The sequence below is a fragment of the Chrysochloris asiatica genome, unplaced genomic scaffold (genome assembly GCF_000296735.1).
Source record: "Chrysochloris asiatica unplaced genomic scaffold, ChrAsi1.0 scaffold00190, whole genome shotgun sequence".
NCBI lineage: Eukaryota > Metazoa > Chordata > Mammalia > Afrosoricida > Chrysochloridae > Chrysochloris > Chrysochloris asiatica.
Window position 1 is genome coordinate 769,395 of NW_006408708.1, and position 19,515 is coordinate 788,909.

General features: G+C 39.4%; 1 protein-coding gene across 1 annotated transcript in view; it reads right to left on the minus strand.

Annotated features, from left to right (window-relative positions):
• Positions 1-570: 570 nt before the first annotated feature.
• The window catches only part of FREM3 (FRAS1 related extracellular matrix 3), a 141,842-nt gene continuing 122,897 nt past the window's right edge, over positions 571-19,515 (minus strand). Inside the window, exons 7-8 of the mRNA XM_006872282.1 lie at positions 4,375-4,524; positions 571-791 (exon numbers count right to left, since the gene is read on the minus strand). Of these exons, the coding sequence (XP_006872344.1) occupies positions 571-791; positions 4,375-4,524 (371 nt within the window). The remainder of the gene's footprint in view (positions 792-4,374; positions 4,525-19,515) is intronic.

The window sequence follows — 19,515 nt, forward strand, 5'->3', positions numbered from 1 at the left end:
ATGTGCCATGGAGTCAGTTCCAAATCTTAGTAACCCTGTACAGGGTTTCCGAGGCTGTAAATCTTTATGGGAGCAGAAAGCCTCATCTTTCTCCCATGGAACTGCTGGTAGTTTCGAACTGCCGACCTTGAGGTTAGCAGCCCGATTCATAACCACTACGCTACCAGAGGGCTCTTTTTTTTCACAATAAACTGATAAAACAAAAGATTTGTTTCACTGGTAGCAGACACATATTTCAAAAGTGCTAAATATCGAGCATCAATTAGTAAAGAGATTGACCCTTTTGTTCTTAACTATTCCTTTAATTGATGACAATGGCTTTACAAACAAGGTTAAAGAGAACAGGAGGGTAGCAAAAGCACAATATTATCCTTTTGGGGCTCAACCCCACACATATATATACATATGTAGTCAAGCAAATTATGTATGTACATATCAACATAACTTAAAATGACAGTAAATTATCATTAGCATCCCAGAGCTGCTAAGATCTAGGAATGGTAGAGTTTCCTTCTGTTGTGAGTTGTGTTTTGGCTATTTTACTCCTTTAAAGTCTTTCATTCAAAGGAACTACATACAAACACTTTGCTTACAGTCCTTGATGAATATGATGCTTTTATTTGGTTCTCCAAGCACTGCACCTATTGGCATCTGAAGAAATAATTCAAAGTTCACTGGACCTTCCAAGATGGGTTGTCCCAGGTCACCAAGGATCGTCACTTGGAATATTTGCATGCGTACCCCAGGAGCGAAGTCCAGATTTCGGTTGATGCCGACATAATCTAGTCCAGCTGGCGGGAAAGGAAAAGGAGTGATACAGGAGAACTATTGTTGTGTTTTCATTCAGAGAAAAACAAGTGGTCTCATGAACTTGGCAGCATTCCTCTATATAGTACAGCACTGTCAGAACTGTATTCTGTGAGTTCCATCCCCAGAACAGGAAAACATCCATATTCTGTCAACTGCCATGAAAGTCACTCTTATCCTATCCATGTGCCAACCTCACCAGGGCTATCCATGCCTACACAAGGCGTATATATCACCTTACAACATTCCACAAAAATCCCCCAGTTTACATCCAAGGCAACTTCAATTAGAAATGAGATTTACCTTTGTTATTTTTATCCTTTAAGAGATCTATTGTATATTTCAGTTTGATTAGAATTAACTCATATACCTCTGGCTGACATCTGCTTAATCGTAAAAATTCTCTAATTTTCTCACCCTTTGAAGTTCCTAATCTCTTGTTTGCTATTAATGTGTTGCAAATGGGTCCATCTGGCCATGTAACATCTTTGCTACTCATTTAAAAAGTCATCAAATGATAATTTAAGTATCAAAATAAATATAATGGTTGTTGTTAATCACTGTTGAGTTGGTTCCGACTTATAGCGTTTCTGTATAGGGTTTCAGCGAGATGGATTGGACAAGTGGCAGCATCAATGGGCTCAAGCATGGCAATGATAGTGAAGTTGGCCCAGGATCGGGCAGTGTTTTATTCTGCTGTGTATAAGGTCGCTATGAGTCGGTACCAACTCGATGGCACGTAACAACAACAACAACAATGTTTTTAGGAGTTAGAGTATCATTTGAATGCACAATGTACCTGTTACTTTTCTGTAAATTTCAAATTGTTTCAGAAAAGTTTTTTGAATTCAGCAAATAATTATATTAAATAAGAATAAAACAAGATTATGTTAGCTAGGGAAGTAGTGGGCAGAGCACAGGTTTGGGATCCTATGAATTCTCATCCAAATCTCGGTTCTACTGCTTACATGTACAAATTATTCAACCTCTTTGAGTCTCAGGTTCTTCAATTGCAAAAATGGGATTAATTATAGTTACCTTACAAGGTTTTTGTAAAGAGTTTAGATAATAAGGCAAAGGTACCCACAGTATGTTGAAATTATATACATTTAATGCATGAAGTTATAATTACCATGCATGTCTAATAAACAAATAATATATAGTTACATGTATGTTAAATTGTGGGTCCTGGTGTAGTGCTATAGGATAAGCACTGGATTGCTAACTACAAGGTTGGTGGTTCAAATTCATTAGTCACTTCTTGGAAACCCTATACAGGGTTGCTATGAATTGGGACCAACTTGATGGCACTTAACAACAACATATGTTAAGTTATTATCATGCTAATTAACCAACTTGAATATTTACTAGGCTCCATTGATGATCACCATTGGAGAAAGATGAGGCAGTCTGCATCTATAAAGATTTATAGCCTTGGAAACCCTATTGGGAAGTTCTACTCTTTCTATGGAGTCTTGGTGTGACACTGTTGGTTAATGCTCTGGATTGCAAAGTCAGTTTGAACAGCAAGGTCAGTAGTTCAAGCTCACCAGCTGCTCTTCAGAAACCCTATACAGGGTTGCTATGGGTTGGAACCGACTTGACAGCACTTAACAACAACTCTGTCCTTTAGGGTTGCTATGAGTCACAATTGACTTGATGGCAGTGGATTTGGTTTTGGATTGATGACAAAGTCTAAGCAGTTACCTCTACATTTCTCATGTTAAACCCATGAATCACCACCCCAAGCATAGATGGTACTTCAATTGGTCATTAGGTTCTTCCCTCCCTGAGAGCTAGCAGACAGATCATTACTTTGTTGTGATTCAAAAGCAAAGGATTTTATTTAAATAAATTAGGTCTCTCTGAGTAAATACAAGCAAAACACTCCAAGGAGTCACTTGATCTAATTTGCTTTTGGTTCCCTGGATACGAATAGAGTGAGAAATGGCCCAGCCCTCTTAGAACAATAAAACCATACAAAGCAAAACTAAAACAAATCCAAACCAACCAACCAACCAACCAACCAACCAAAACATCCCAAACAAACAAAAAGAACTAGTAAGGATAATCACTAGTTTCATGTTGTCTTATGATAGAGCCTCTATGAGTTGGAATCAACTCAAAGCAATGATTTTTTGTTGTTTGTTTTGTTTCATATCCTATGATAGATTCACTAAGGTTGTATAACATGCAGTCCTTCAAATGCAAGCACTGGATTGTAAACCTAACTGGGTGTCTTTAATTTCCTCAATTGTTTCTGGGTAAATGCTTAAACAAGGCTTCCATTTCATGGTTAAGTGTTTATTTCTTTTTCCTTCTGCCTGGTCCATTAGCATAGGTTTTTAGATTGTTGAGTTTGTTAGGAGTAATGTTTCTACTTTGCTTTTATCTAAAGGTATTCTGATATGTTTTGGATATATATGAATGTCCATTTCCCATGAGACCCAAAGGAAGTAGCGGTGAATAAGATGATATGGATATCAATGTAGATGACAATATAGCTGTCTTTTCCTGTTGGATCCTATTGTTTTGTTTTGTTTCTCTTCTCCTAATGAAGCTGACAGGCTCAGGATAGGAAATGATATTCAGAATAGTCTGGCACCACTGCTAGCTGGGCCTTGATCATCCATACCAGGGAAGGCAAAGATGAGTGGGACACAGGGAGATGCTGCTTGAAGCCAAGGAACCTCTCAAGAGTCAAAAGTGAAAACCTTTTATATTTCAAAGGTCTAAAAAGAAGCTCTGGTAGCATAGTGGCTATGAATCGGGCTGTGAACTGCAAGGTCAGCAGTTCGAAACTACCAGCTGTTCCGCGGGAGAAAGATGAGGCTTTCTGCTCCTGTAAAGATTTACAGCCTCGGAAACCCTATGCAGGGTCGCTATGAGTCGGAACAGACTCCACGGCACATAACAACAACAACAACAACAACAACAACAATATGTGACTTGATTCTCCCAGGGGCAGGGCTTCACTCAACAGGGGTTGCTATTATGCTTTATGAGCAACTTATAGTATCTACACATGGTCTGAACTTTGGAAAATTAATTTGGACCCACAAAGAGCAAATGGATAAGGAATAAGCCATAGAGGTATATGATTTATTACTGAATTGATGAAATGACTATTAAATGATTCATTAATAAACTGTTAGCATATTGTTTATTTCATAAGCAAGAGCAGTTATATGTACAGATTGTTTATACACTTAGGGAGGAAAAACTTAAAATCAGAAAACATCCACAAAGTCTAGATATGTTACATTTGACAAACTAATACTTGTTGTGGAGACAACTCAGACTCATGGCAATCCTATTATATGCTTCAGAGCAGAACTGTGCTCCATAGGGTTTGCAGTGGCTGATTTTTTGGGAAGTAGGTTGCCAGGCCTTTCTTCTGAGGAGCTTCTGGATGGACTTGAGCCTCTAACCTTTCAGTTAGTAGTTGAGCATGCTGTTTTTTTTTTTTTTTTACCACTCAGGGACCCCCTTGATAGACTAGACCCAGCCATAATGTATATCATGACAATAACACTTTTAATTACATTTTAAAGATGGCTGTCTTACCTGCTGCTGAGACTGGCTCGGTCCTTCTGGAACGCACGGTGACAGAGGCTGCTTGGGAAAGATCAGGACCTGTTCTCCAGACACAAACCTCCAGATTGTCAGCACTTTTATCGACATGATACTCAGCAACCCCAAAGTGTAGGACAGGCTCTAGAGAGTAAGGAAAGAACAAACTGAAAATGCTTCTACTCCCAAGCATTCTGTCTCCCCCTGGCCCTGTGTGAGCCCAGGGCTTTGTCACATCATCAGTCTTGATGGATACTACCCACCCTGTTGCTCTATAGCTTGAGAAGAGAAACCCAAAGCATACAAAAAGCTATGTACAAGAGCCATAGGTCATTGCTGTTGACTCCAAGAAGTGTAGTGAGAAAAATCAGATGAAGTTCTGTTCAATTTTCTGTTTTAAGGGATTTCTGTCACCTAAGTGAAAGTTCCCTGCTGGGGAAAATTAGCTGAATTGCTGTTACTCAGGCAAGTCAGTTATTGTTTGGGAGAATAATGGGAAGTTAGGGAGGCATTTTCTTGGGAATTGCCATCTGTCTGTCAGGTGGTTGTATTATGGTGGTTTGCATGTTGTTCTGATGCAGTAAGATATGTACCTGGTATTTCAAATGTTAGCATGGTCACTTCTGGTGGATCCCAGGTGAGCCCTCTATTTGGAGTCCTGCTGTGGCACTGTAGGATAAGCACTGGACTGCTAACCACAAGGCCGGTGGTTCAAACCCACCAACTATTCCTGATATGAGTCGGAACTTATTCGACAGCACTTAACAACAGCAGCAACCAGGGTGGACAGGCATCAGTAAAGGTTCCAGACTTAGACAAACTAGGAAGAAGTGCCTGGCAATCTATTTCTGAAAATTGGGATTGTTATTTGCCATCAAGTCAACTCTGACTCATGGGGACCTTTTTCATATCAGAATGAAAAACTGCCTGGTCCCGCATCATCTGTATGGTCTTTGGTATGTTTGAGTCCAGGGTTGTAGCTGTTGTGCCAAACATCCTATTGAGGCTTTCCCTCATTTTCAATGACATTCTACCAAGCATGATATCTTTGTCCTGTGATTGGTCTTTCATGTTTCTGTGTCCTAAGAAATTAAGCCAAAGTCTCATCATTCACACTTGTAAGGAGCATTCTCGTATTGCTTCTAAGACTGATTTGTTCATTCTCCCCAAAGTATACTTGTTGTTGTTGTGAAGTGCTGTCGAGTCGGTTCTGACCCACAGCGACCCTGTACAGGGTTTCCAAGGAGCAGCTGGTGAGCTTGAACTGCCGACCATGCAGTTCAAATGGCTTTGCAGTCTGGTGCATTAACCCACAGCGCCACACCAGGATATTCAATATTCTTCCCCAATACCATAATTCATAAGCATCTATTCTCTATGTGTGAGTTTTTAGTATTGTCTTTGCATACTGATCAGGCAACTGAAGAGACCATGGCTTGGGTCAGTTTACACCTTAATCATCAAAATGTCATTTTTTGCTTGATAGAACTTTAAAAAGGCCTTGGGAACCTTATGGATCAGAACAGATTACTGTTTGATACAATGCTCAAAGATGAGGACCCTTGCCACACTAATGAACTTAAATATACCAGTGATAATGGTGCAGAATCAGTTAACATTTTGCACTGTTATAAAGAAGGTCACAATGAGTAGGAGGCTACTTGAAAACAGCTAGCAATAACAACAATTTCTTGGGAGAAAATTGCTCTTTATGGGGATTTCTCTTATGCCATCTCTCATAGCATTTGCTGATAACAGAGCTCAACAGAAATCCTGGAGGAAGGTTGAATGCTGTTAGCTAAAGTGCCAGAAATATTGCCTTTAGAGACAGAAACTGACTTTCTAGAAAGAGAGGGTGGAAAAAAACCTGGGAAGGTTTTTGGGGCAGATAAAGGGGAGGTGAAACACAAATCTGACTATAACAACATTAAGATTTGGCCAAGCAAAGATGCCTATCAATATCTGTTTTGCTCTGTTCTTAACAGTAACCGATGAAATTGTTGTTAGGTGACATTGAGTTGGTTCTGACTCATAGAGATCCTGTGCACAATAGAATAAAACATTGCCCTGTCCTGAGTCAACTTCACAATTGTTATGTTTAAACCCATTGTTGATGCCACTGTGTCCATCTATCTCATTGGGGACCTTATTTTTTTCACTGACTGTCCACTTTACCAATCATGATGTCCTTTTCCAGGAATTGCCCCTTCCTGACAACATGTGCAAAGTTGTTGTTGTTGTTGTTAGGTGCCATCAAGTTGTTCCAACTTAGAGCCATCCTGTGTACAAAAGAAGGAAACACTGCCTGATCTTGCGCCATTCTCACAATTGTTGCTATGCTTGAGCCCATTGTTGCTATTGTACCAATCCATCTCAGTCAGGGTCTGCCTGTTTTTCATTGACTGTCTATTTCACCAAGCTGACCCTTTACTTTTCCAAGGACTGGTCCCTCTTGATAACATGTTCAAAGTATATGAAACAAAGTCTCATTAGCTTTGCTTCTAAGGAGCATTCTAGCGGCACTTCTTCCAAGATAGATTTGTTTGTCCTTCTATCAGACAATGATACTTTCAACCTTCTTTGCCAGTACCAAAACTCAGTGGGATATTACTCATTCCTTAAAAACCTCAATAAAGAGTTACTTGTTCTGGGAATTTATCTTTGATTTTCTTAAGAAATTGAACATTGCTTCCCATATCCTCTCCTAACATTTTGAATGTTGTTAGATGCCATCGAGTCAGTACCAATTCATAGCAACGCTATGCACAACAGAATGAAACACTGCCCGGTCCTGGACCAGCCTCACAATTGTTGCCACACTTGAGCCCATTGATGCTGCCATTTTGCCAATCCATCATGCTGGGGGGTCTTCCTCTTTTTTTCTGACCCTGCACCTTACCAAACATGATATCATCTCCAGTGACTGGTCCCTCCTGACAATATGTCTGAGTATAAGAGATGAGGTTTGGACATCCTGGCTTCCAAAGAGCACTCTGGTTGTACTTCTTCCAACACAGATTTGTTTGTTCTTTTGGCAGCCCATGGCACTTTCAATATTCTCCTCCAACACCATAACTAAAAAGCATCAATTCTTCTACAGTCTTCCTTCACTGTCTAGCTTTCACACGCATATGAGATTATTGAAAATACCATGGCTTGGGTCAGCGTACCTTAGCCCTCAAGCTGACATTTTTAATAGTTCTGTGTCATTTGCTCACCTATATCAGGGACTCCTGATGTGGTGTTGTAGAGTCAGCACTAGACTGTGAACCACTAGGTTGGCAGTTCAAACCCACCAGCTGCTTCTTGGAAACCCTATACAAGGTCTCTATGGGTTCGAACTAACTCAATGGCACTAAACAACAACAACACTCAGGAGAGGGTGGTAGAGCCAAATTCTCATTTGTCTTAGAGCTTTTACTTTGTTTTCCCATTCTCATTAATGGGTGTTTCTGAGGCCTCCATGCTTGGGACTGAAAAGAAGAAAAGGGGCAGAAAAGTACCTTCTTGACAGGTATGATTATGGTGACCAGTACTCTCTATATTTGGAAGATAGAAGAAAACAAATTCTTTTTCTCATTGGCACTCGTGTGGATTCTTCAGAGACCTCTCACCCTGAGAACAGTATCTCTCATCTGCAATTTGCTTGATGTGGATGAGTAAGCTCTCTCCTAGCTGGTCACTTCCTTAGCTCATTCCTCAGTATCACTGCTAAGTTCTGTCCACCCCTCCTAATGGTGCAAGACTTTGACAAGTCCATGGTGACTCTCACAAAGATGGCTTGCATCTGGTCCATGGCAGCCCTCTGACATCTTTTGCCTTGATAAAGCCCTGGGACTATGCTATGGTCAATCCCAAAGCAACTTCTCTCTTTTCTCATTCATCAAAGTGGTAAATTTATCACATTGCGATTACCCAGGTAGAGACAAATCCTAGTTCACTGTGTCCTCAAAACACACATCAAATGTCCTAAATAGTCTCCTTAATACCCCTTCTCTCAATCTAGCAGTTCTTTAAAAAGTAAAAACAAAACAAAGTAAAGCTACTACTCTACCACCCCATCCTGTGCTTTCATCAGAGAGCTATGAATCTCTCAAGGTTTGGGATGATAGTTCACATGTGTTTTTGCCCTTAGCAGCATAGTGGCCAGATACACATATACTTGAGTATTTTCTGAGTAGATCAATTAAACTCACTTCTGATATATTTTGAACTTATGCAAATATGTTTTTTTAAGTCAGGATAATTTGTTATGCCTTTAACAAAGTAAAGAGACAAAATATAAAATGTGAGAAAATGCTTTGGAAACATATATCTGATAAGGGCTTTATTGCTAGAATATATAAAGAGCGTCTCCAACTTAGCAACACAAAGACAAAAAAATCCAATAAGAAAATGGGCAAAGGACTTGAATATACATTTTACCAGAGAAGATATAAAAATGGATAACAAGCATGTGGAAAAGATGTTGAATAATATTCATCACTGTTGTTGTTAGGTGCTGCCAAGTCAGTTCCATAGTGACCGTATGGTATGCACAACAGAATGAAACACTGCCCAGACCTGCGCTAGTCTCACAATTGTTGCTATTCTGCCACTGTGCCAATCCATCTCATTGTGGGTCTCCCTCTTATTTACTGACCCTCCACTTAACCAAATGTACTTCTCCAGGTTCCTCCTGATAATACATCCAAAGTATGAGAAACAAAGTCTGACCATCTTGTCTTCTAACAAGCATTCTGGTTGTACATATTCCAATATAGATTTGTTTCTTCTTCTGGCAGTCCATGATACCTGTAATATTCTTCTTCAACACTATAACTTGAATTCATCAATTCTTCTACCGTCTTCCTTATTCATTGTTCAACTTTCACATGCAAATGAGGTTATTGAAAATATCAAGGTTTGAGTAAGGCACACCTTAGTCCTCAAACTGACATCTTTGCTCTTGAACACTTTAAAGAGGTCTTGTGTAGCAGATTTGCCTAATTAAATATGTCGTTTGATTTCTTAACTGTTGCTGTCACGAGTGTTGATGGTGGATCCAAGCAAAATGAAGTCTTTGACAACTTCAATCTTTTCTTCATTTATCATGATGTTATTTATTGGTCAAGCAGTGAGGGTTTTTGTTTTCTTTACATTGAGGTGCAACCCATACTGAAGGCTTTGATCTTCATCAGTAAATATTTCAAGTCTTTTTAAATTTCAGCATGTAAATTTGCACACTGCAGGTTGTTAATGAGTCTTCCTCCAATCTTTCTTTATATAATCCAGCTTCTTGGATTACTTGCTAAACATACAGATTGAATAAGTATGGTGGAACAATACAAGTCCTGGTGTACACCCTTCCTAATTTCATACCACTCAGTGTTCCCTTGTTGTTTTGAAAGACTGCCTTTTGGTCTATGTATAGGTTCCTCATGAGCACAATTAAGTGTTCTGGAATATTCATTCTTCACAATGTTGTCCCTAGCTTGTTACGATCTACACAGTCAAAAGCCTTTGCATAGTCAATAAAGCACAGGTAAACATCTTTCTGGTATTCTTGGCTTTAAGCCAAGATCCATCTGATGTCAGCAATGACATCCCTTGTTCCACAACACCCCCCCCCCCCACACCTTTGAATATGGCTTGGAAAAAAAAATCCTTCTATCTGATTCCAGTGGTACTGGCAAATCTCATAATAACCAGAAGAACAGACTCCATTTCCTTGAAAGATTCAGAACGGAAATGGAAAAGAATTTGACATAACTAGGAGCTCTGGTAGCGTAGTGATTACAAGTTGGGATGCTAATCTCAAGATTGGCAATTCAAAACTATCAGTGGTTCTTCAGGAGAAAGATGAGGCTTTCTACTCCCATAAAGATTTACAACCTCAGAAACGCTATGCAGTGTCACTATGAGTGGAAACCGACTCCATGGTACACCACCACCACCACCAATTCTAAGGGGAAACTGTGAGCTCAGTGATAGAAATCTCACTTTCCATATTGGAGACTGGGCAATTCAGACAATGTATCTCATGCCCAGTCACCTTCTGTCTGTCAACAGATACTTGTGTGTTGCTCTGATGCTGAACTGGTTTCAGTGGAGCTTCCAGACTAAGGTGGACCAGGAATAAAGGCCTAGAGATCTACTTCTGAAAAACAGCCAATGAAAATCCTATGGATCGCAATGGATGTATCCTGACCCAATCATGGGCATGGCGCAGAACCAGGTAACATGTTAACAATGCCAAAGGGTAAACTGACCACGGATGCTGTTGTTATGGACTGTTGTGGTAGTTGTTAAGTATCATCGAGTTGGTTCCAAGGAGCAGCTGGTATGTTTGAACTGCTGGCCTTGTGGTTCCCAGTCCAGTGTTGATCTTACAGCACCACACCAGAAGTCCATTGCTATGGACTACCGGTGGTTAAATGTTCACTAAGCAGAGAAGAGTTTGTTGATATCAAGGAGGCTGAAAAAGACCAAACATAGCCAACATCTCTACCTGAGAACCACTTCTTAGTGTAAGCATCCCTATTACAAGCAAGGGTGGTTCCTGGTTATGTCATTTTGGGAATGTTCTCTTCTTCCTGTTTCTAAAGGGCAAAGTCTTTATTTCTGAGATGCTTGGGTGAAGCTTTCTAAAGGTTTTCTTTCTTTCTTTCTTTTACCTAAACTTAAAAAAACAAAACAAAACAAAAACGGAAGTTAAGGTTTTGCTACTTTATTGATTTTTAAAGATGGTAGCAATTACTATCATAATATACTAGCCCTATAAAGTACAGTGATACTGTTTCTTCTGATTAGTTTTCTGGGCTTAGCAACTGAGCAATGTATGAGGGTGAGTGAAAAATTACCCACACTCTGGTTATATTAAAACACCCTTCCACGACCATGGCTGATGACAACAATGAGTCTGCACGTGAAATGATTCTGTCGAATAGACAAGTGACATGGATTATATGGCAAATCATTTGCAAATTAAAAATGGTTCTGCCTATGAAATAATCCACAACAGACTTGGGTCTTGACAAGTTTGTGTGAGATGAGTACCGAAACAACTCATAGCAGAACATAAACAGAAGCATTTGGACATCTGCAAACAAAATTTGGACTGATACCCGAAGGAAGAAGGTAAGTATCTTTAAAAAAATCATTACTGGTGATGAGACATAGATTCATCACTGCACACCTGGGAGTATGGAATGGAAACATCCTCAATCGCTGACCAAGACAATGTTCCAAAGTCAACCATCAGCTGGAAAATTGATCTAGGATTCTCAATGGCCCCTATTGGAACACTATCAGGAAAAAGGCTCAACAATCAACAGTGCTAGTTGCAGTGAGATGCTCACTGAAGAGCTGAAGCCTAAACTTTGGATTTAACGCAGAGGTCTCTATCCAAGAACATTATGATCTTGCATGTCAATGCATGTCTGCACATCTATGCCCACACTGTTGACACTTTGCAAAAAAATTCCTTTTGAGGTATTAAAGTATCCTCCCAGTCCCGATCTTCCTCCATTGGGCTTTCACCTGTTTGGTCCCCTGAGGACCAAGATTCACCACTAATGAAGAAATGAAGACAGCAATGCATTCGTGGCTCACAGCTCAGCCTAAAACATTTTTTTTTAGTAAGGGAATTTGAAAGCTTGTTGACAGATGGACAAAATGTATTGAAAAGAAAGAAGATTATGTCAAAAAATGATGCATTTGTCTTTTCTAAAAGATGATTAAAGTAAATTCTACAGTCAGAGTTTGGACAATTTTTGTCTTACTCTGGTATGTCTTTCACTTAAAAAAAGTAAAAAGTGTCTGTTGAAGTCTGTTTTGGTCCACGGCAATAGTCTTAACCACTTTTTTTAGGTTTAGTTGTGCCTATTTTGCCACAATTTTTTCTTACTGTGTTTTTTGTTTGTTTCATATCTGTCATCATGCTGTTAGATGCTCATCTAGTGACAAAGATATTAATCAGGCTGGAAATTTCTATAGGCATTTTATACATATTTATAAATGTTCTCAGGATAAAATGAATAGCTTTCTATGAAACTGAACACCAATTCCTTTTTGTGGCAGGTTACAAAATTTTTGAATCATTTACTGGAAACAGAAAGGAAATTCTTTGGTTTAATATAAGTAGGGACATATTATAAAGTGTTCTTAGGAGGGCCAGCAAAGACAAGGAAGACCCCCAATGAGATGGACTGGTACAGTGACAGCAGCAATGACCTCCAGTGAAACAACTCTGAGGGTGGCCCAGGACTGGGCAGTATTTTGTGCTTTTGTGTATAGGATCACCATGTGTCTGAACCATCACTATAGCACCTAACAGCAGCATTGTTAGAACAGATTCACTCTGTTGATTAACTAATGTCCCTAATTTCATCTTGCCCCTGCTACAGGGCCAACATTTTAAATTAGGGTGGTTGTTGTTGTTAAGTGCCTTTGAGTCAGTTCGGACTCATAATGATCCTCCATAGGGTTTCTGAGGAGCAGCTGCTAGGTTTGAACTGCTAACCTTGTGGTTCCCAGTCCAGTACTGATCCTACAGTATCAAAGATACACTAACAATCTTTGTGATTGTTTCCTCAGGGTCAGAATACAATGGTACTATTGAAAGGAATCATTAGCATTATGAAAACAATATCTGTGAATATCTTTATTCTGGGGGCTGAAGCAGAAGCAACATCCATAAAGGGCATTCACCTAGCGCTTTAGGCTACTGAAGAAGGAAGTAAGTCACACCTCAGTGATTTAACAGAACTAATACTTTGCCTGAAACATCGTTGATTCCCATGATGGAGATTGAGATATATTTGGCACTTATTCATTACAGTTAAGCCATTTACTCATTGGGCTTAACTGAATGTGTCCGTGTGTAGCTTCATCAGTTTGTATGGTTAAATATGTAGCATATAACAAATGTTTTAGCCAAAGTTTAGTCCTCATGGAATTGAGAAAAGAGCTGCCAAAAGAAGAAAAAAACTGTGTTGACTGTTTATAGCCATGTAAAGAGACGGGGTATTCTGATCATGAACCTTGAGTGTTATATGCCAGAGATGGAGATGGCTGTGCCCATGTTCATCCACAGCTTCCGGATTATAAAAGGGCTACCCATGTAGAGTCTCTGAAGGTGAGAATGTATCAACTCTGGGTTTCAGTTCCCTTTGACTTTTCATTGTAATTTATACTTTGGCATTTTGGCTCATACATTGAATGGGTATGTGTCCTATGTCTGGGACTATTGAGAAAATCAGGCTTTTGGTGTTTCTGATGCTGAGGATCAGGCCATGTACTGCAGTGATCAGTTAAAGAACTGTTTATGTATGTAAGCTCCTAAAAGGAGAGTTCTGTAGCTTCCCTTAGAGGCACACTCTGGGTGGTGCAAATGGTTAAGCACTTGGCTGCTAACCAAAGGCTGGAGGTTCCAGGCCACCTATAGGAACCTTTGAATAAAGGCTTATGGTCTACTCCTGAAATATCAGCCACTGAAAACCCCAAAGAGCGCAGTTCTAATACAAAACATATGGGGTTGTCATAAGTCAAAGTTGACTAGAAAGCAACTGGTATAGTTTCCGTTAGTAAGAGAGGAAGAAGCTATGGTGGTGTTGTGGGTTACATGTTGGGCTGCTAACCTCAAGGTCAACAGTTCGAGTCTACCAATCACTCTGCAGGAGAAAGATAAGGCCTTCTGTGCTCCTGAAAAGATTTGCAGCCACAGAAACCCTCTACAGGGCTAACTGTAAGTCAGAATCGACTTGATGGCATATAGCCACCAGTAGCAGCAGCAGCAAGTGAGGTGGGTAAACATAATACATAATCTTATTAGTACTTAACCTTAAAACCATTTTGATACATTATCTCAGATTCCTGGGGTTGAGAATGAACTGCAATCAGCTTTTATTGTTGATCTCAATGCTTTGCTCCCAATTGTCCCTCATCAGAATGATCTCACCTGTGAAATAGCAAATACAGAGTCTGCATTTCAGAAACAATAGATGGTACATTTTTGAGATGAGACGTTCCAGATAAAGGAACAACTTAATACAAATATGTTGGTTTTGAAATGATAATTTATATATTATCTATTTCTGACACAAACTAAATGGTTTATATATGTATATATATATTTTCATTGATTACTAATATGGTGTTGTTGTTGTTGTTAAGTGTCGTCTAGTTGGTTCTCATAGTGACCCTGTATAGGGTTTCCGAAGAGCAGCTGGTGGGTTTGAGCTGCCGATCTTGTGGTTCACAGTCCAGTAGGAGGGATGAAAATAACAAGCAGGTCTTAGATCTTAGGGCTGTTGAGAACTATAATCACCGAGGAAGCTATCAAAAGAACTAGTAGAAAACAAAACTTGTCATCCTTTTCTTTTTTCATTAAATGATAATTCTTCAGAGTGACTTCATGAATAAATTATCTATGCATGACCATATGTATGGATTCTGGCACTAAATTTTAAAGTCAAATGGAGAAAAATGTAGCATAGTCCTGGTATGGTGCTGCAGGATAATGCACTGGACTTCAAGATCAGTTTGAACCTTAAGGTCAGCAGTTCAAACTCACCAGCCACTACTCGGAAACCCTTTACAGGATTTCGATGAGTCAGGACTGACTCAATGGCACTTTACAACAACAACAAGCTTGCCAAGATATGCATAGGTGGTACAAAGGTTAATAAGTAGTTGGCTGCTAACTGAAGGTTAGCAGTTTAAACTCACCCAGTGGCTCTGTTAAGAAAGAACTGATGATCTGCTTCTGTAAAGATTACAGCCAAGAAAACTAGAGGGGAGATTATTTACTCCGTCATATGGAATAGCTATGAGTTGGAATGGACTCAACTGCACCCAAAACAAGTAAAAGATGAGTGTCTGAGTTGTGCAAATGGCTAATGCTCTGTATTACCAATCAGAAGGTGGGTGGTTCAAGGACACCTAACGGGGTCTTGGAGAAAAGGCTTGGTGATCTGTTCCCTAAAAATCAGTTGTGAAAACTCTGTGGAGCACGGCTCTACTTATACAGAGAATTGCCGTGAGTTGGAGGTGATTTGACAGCAGTGTTCTAACTCTAATCCTAATCTTACCCATAAATTGGAGATTAAACAATAAAAACAAGAAGATGAACTAATGCAACAACATGGAGTCCTGATAGGGTGCTGTAGGATAAGCACTAGATTGCTAAACACAAAATCGGTGGCTCAAACCCATCAGCTGCTCCTTGGAAACCCTGCAAGAATCACTATAAATTGTAACTGACTTGACAGCACTTAACAACAGTGCACTAACAACAATTGGGAGTACATTGCAGGATCCACTGGTGTGTCATTCTGTTGTACATCGGGTTGATAATGAGTTGGAGCTGGTTGGATGGCACCTAACAACAACAATAGTCTTTCACCTAGGCTTCAAAAGCCATATAATTATGAAGTTAACATGACCATGCTGTGACCTATCAAAAGTCTCAAATAGTTAAATTTAATTATGCTTGTTTCCCATCACTAATCTGTCAGTTTGTCATACTGTGGCTGGTGTATTGCTGTGATGCAGAAAGCTATGCCACTGGTATTTTAAATATCCACAGGGTCATCCACGGTGGACAGATATCAGCCGAGCTTGCAGACTAAGACAGACTAAGAAGAAGGAGAGGCGGACTACCTCTGAATGTTCAGCCACTGAAAACCTGATGAATAACAGTGGAATACTGTCACCAGAATATTGAATATTGAAACATGATGAAGAGTACCAGAATATTGTCAGGTATAATGCTAGAAGATGAGCCCTTCAGATTGTAAGGCACTCAAAATACAAACGGGGAAGAGATGTCTCTTCAAATTAGAGTTAACCATGATGATGCAAACAGAGTAAAGCTTTCAGGATCTTCATTTGCTGGTGGGGCACAACTCAAAATGAGAAACAACTACGTACATCTATTAATTGTACATTCCATGTACAAAATTGAGTCTAGGAAAACTGGAAGTTGTAAAAAATCAAATGGAATGTATAAACATCAATATCCGAGGCATTAGTGAACTGAAATGGACTGACATTGGCCATTTGGAATCTGATGGAAGGAATACATAGAGTCCTTGTACCAAAAAGAAATGGTTGATGTTCAACCATTTCAACAGGCAGCATATGAGCAAAAGCCAATGGTAGTGAAAGAAGAAGTCCAAGGTACACTGAAGTCATTGGCAAAGAACAAGTCTCAAGGACCTGATGGAATATAAATTGAAATTTTTCAACAAACTGAGGTAACACTGAAGGCACTCACTCATCTATTCCAAGAAATTTGGAAGACAGCCATTCCAAAGAGAGATGACCTAACAGAATGCAGAAATCACTGGACAATATGATTAATATCACATGCAAGTAAAATTTTGTTAAAGATAACTAACACACAACTGCAACAGTATAGTCACAGGAAATTTCCAGAGGTTTAAGACATATTCAGATTCAGATGTGAAGTGAGAGATATCATTGCTGATGTCAGATGGATCTTGGCTGTACTTTATTGACTATCCAAAGCCCTTTGACAGTGTAGATCATGACAAGCTCTAGACAGTTTTGCAGAGAATGTGTATTCCATAACAATTGTGCTCATGAGGAACCTATACATAGACCTTGTTCTAACAGAACAAGACCATATTGAATGGTTTAAAATTAGGAAAGGTGTATGCCAGGGTTGTATTCTTTCACCATCCTTAGTCAATCTGTATGATGAGCAATAATTCGAGTAGCTGGATTATATGAAGAAGAATATGGCATCAAGATTGGAGGGAGACTCATTAACAACCTGAAATATGCTGATGATACAACCTTGCTTGCTGAAAATGAACAGAATTTAAAATACATATTGATGAAGTTCAAAGACCACAGCCTTAAGTATGGGCTGCACTTCAATGTAAAGAAAATAAAAATCCTCACCACTGGAGCAATAAATAATATCATGATAAACGGAGAAAAGATTGAAATTGTAAAAGAGTTTATTTGCTTGGGTCCACCATCAATATTCATGGGAGCAGCAGTCAAGAAATCAAACTACGTATTGCATATGGTAAATTTTCTGCCTAAGACAACTCCAAAGTATTCAAGAGCAAAGATATCAGTTTGAGGACTTAGGGGTTCCTGATCCAAGTCATGTATTTTCAATAGCCTCATAGGCATGTGAAAGTTGGACAATGAATAAAGAAGACCATAGAAGAATTGATGTATTTGACTATAACAACATTAAGATTTGGTCAAGCAAAGATGCCTATCAATATCTGTTTTGCTTTGTTCTTAACAGTAACCGATGAAGTTGTTGTTAGGTGCCATTGAGTTGGTTCTGACTCATAGAGATCCTGTGCAGGAGAAGAATATCAAAAGTACCAAGGACTGCCAGAAGAACTAGAAAATCTGTGCTGGAAGGAGTACAGTCAGACTGGTCCTAAGAAACCAAGATGGCAAGACTTTGTTTCTCATATTTCAAACACATTATCAGGAAGCACCAGTTCCTGGAAAAATACTTTATTTTCAGTAAAATGGAGGGTCAGCAAAAAAGAGGAAGGCACCCAGTGAGATTGAGTTAAAGTAGTAGAAGAAACAATGGGTTCAATCGTAAGGAAGGATTCAATTGTGAGGATGGGGAGGCCCTGGCAGTGTTTTGTTCTGTTGTGTGCATAGGGTCACTATGAGTTGGAACCCACTCAACGGCACCTAACAATAATCAAAACATGTCTCATATTCTCCTCTTCTCCTGGGAAAACAAAAGATAATTTATAGATAAGACAATGTGAGTTAACATTTCTCTTTCTAAAACAAAGTAGTCCTTCTAATAAAAGTAGAAAATAAAAGTTAATATTCCCAGTAAGCACTTCTTGACATCTTTATGGATTAACGGAGAATATAAAACCAGTTCTATATTTCTAGAAGGCAATATACTGGAAATATATTAATTTAAGAAAAACAATCATCATTTTAATTCAAATCCAGAACTTTAGAAAAGTATATTAGGAAGAAAGCAGAGGCCTCAGGGCCTATACTTAGTTTTAGTTCTTTATACTTTCTAGAATGTGTATTGTAACTGAATTTAGCCCTTAGAAATTTTTTTTTTTTTGGAGCAAAGCTTGACTGTTGATTCACAGGGCAAAATATCACCAAGCAAAACTATTTAGATCACAAACAATGAAATTAAAAACAAACAAGCAAACAGAAAAAAAAGCCCTTTAATCTTATTTATATTTTCTTTTGTTCTAAAGGAGCATGGCGCTGTAGGTTAAATTATTGGACCACAAGCTTGGTTTGAACCACTCAGTGGCACGTCACAATAACAAAGGAGCCTGGTGGTGAGCCCGTTATGGGTTAGGCTGTTAATTGCAAGGTCAGCAGTTTGAACTCAACAGCCACTCCCAGAGAGAAAGAGGAGGTTTTCTGCTCCCATAAAGATTTATAACCTTAGAGATACTAGGGAGCAGTCAGTTCTATTCTGTCCTATAGGATTGCTGTGAGTCAGAATAAACTTGATGACAGTCGGTGGGTATGGTTTTTCTAAAGATATCATTTCAACCAGAACAATATGTTGTGGTTGTTGTTGTTAAGTGCTGTCAAGTCGGTTCCGACCCATAGCGACCCTGTACAGGGTTTCTGAGGCTGTAAATCTTTATGGGAGCAGAATGCCTCATCTTTCTCCCGTGGAGTGGCTGGTAGTTTCGAACTGCTTGCTTTGAGGTTAGCAGCCCAATATATAGAACATGATAAAGTTGCCAAGGAGTCCTGGTGTGGCATTGCAGGATAACCACTTGACTGCAAGGTTGGTTTTAAACACAGGTCAGAGGTTCAAACTCACCAGCCGCTCCTCAGAAACCCTGTACAGGGTTGCTGTAAGAATTGATTAGACGGCACTTCATAACAACAGCAATAAATTTGCCTTCTCACCAGGGGATTATATGTACTGTTCAACCTCTACTCAATCTGTGTTTATTTGGCACAGCTTTCAGTTGCGTGGAAGCTCTGTTCTGTATCCATAAAGCAGTCATACTAATTTGGGGGCTGTAATAACAACCCAGGATCTTCAGAGCAGCGAGGTCTAACCACTACACTACCAGGTCTTGCTCCTACAAGATGGCGGATCAGTTAGACGTGTAGTGAGGAGCTCGGTCAACAACAACA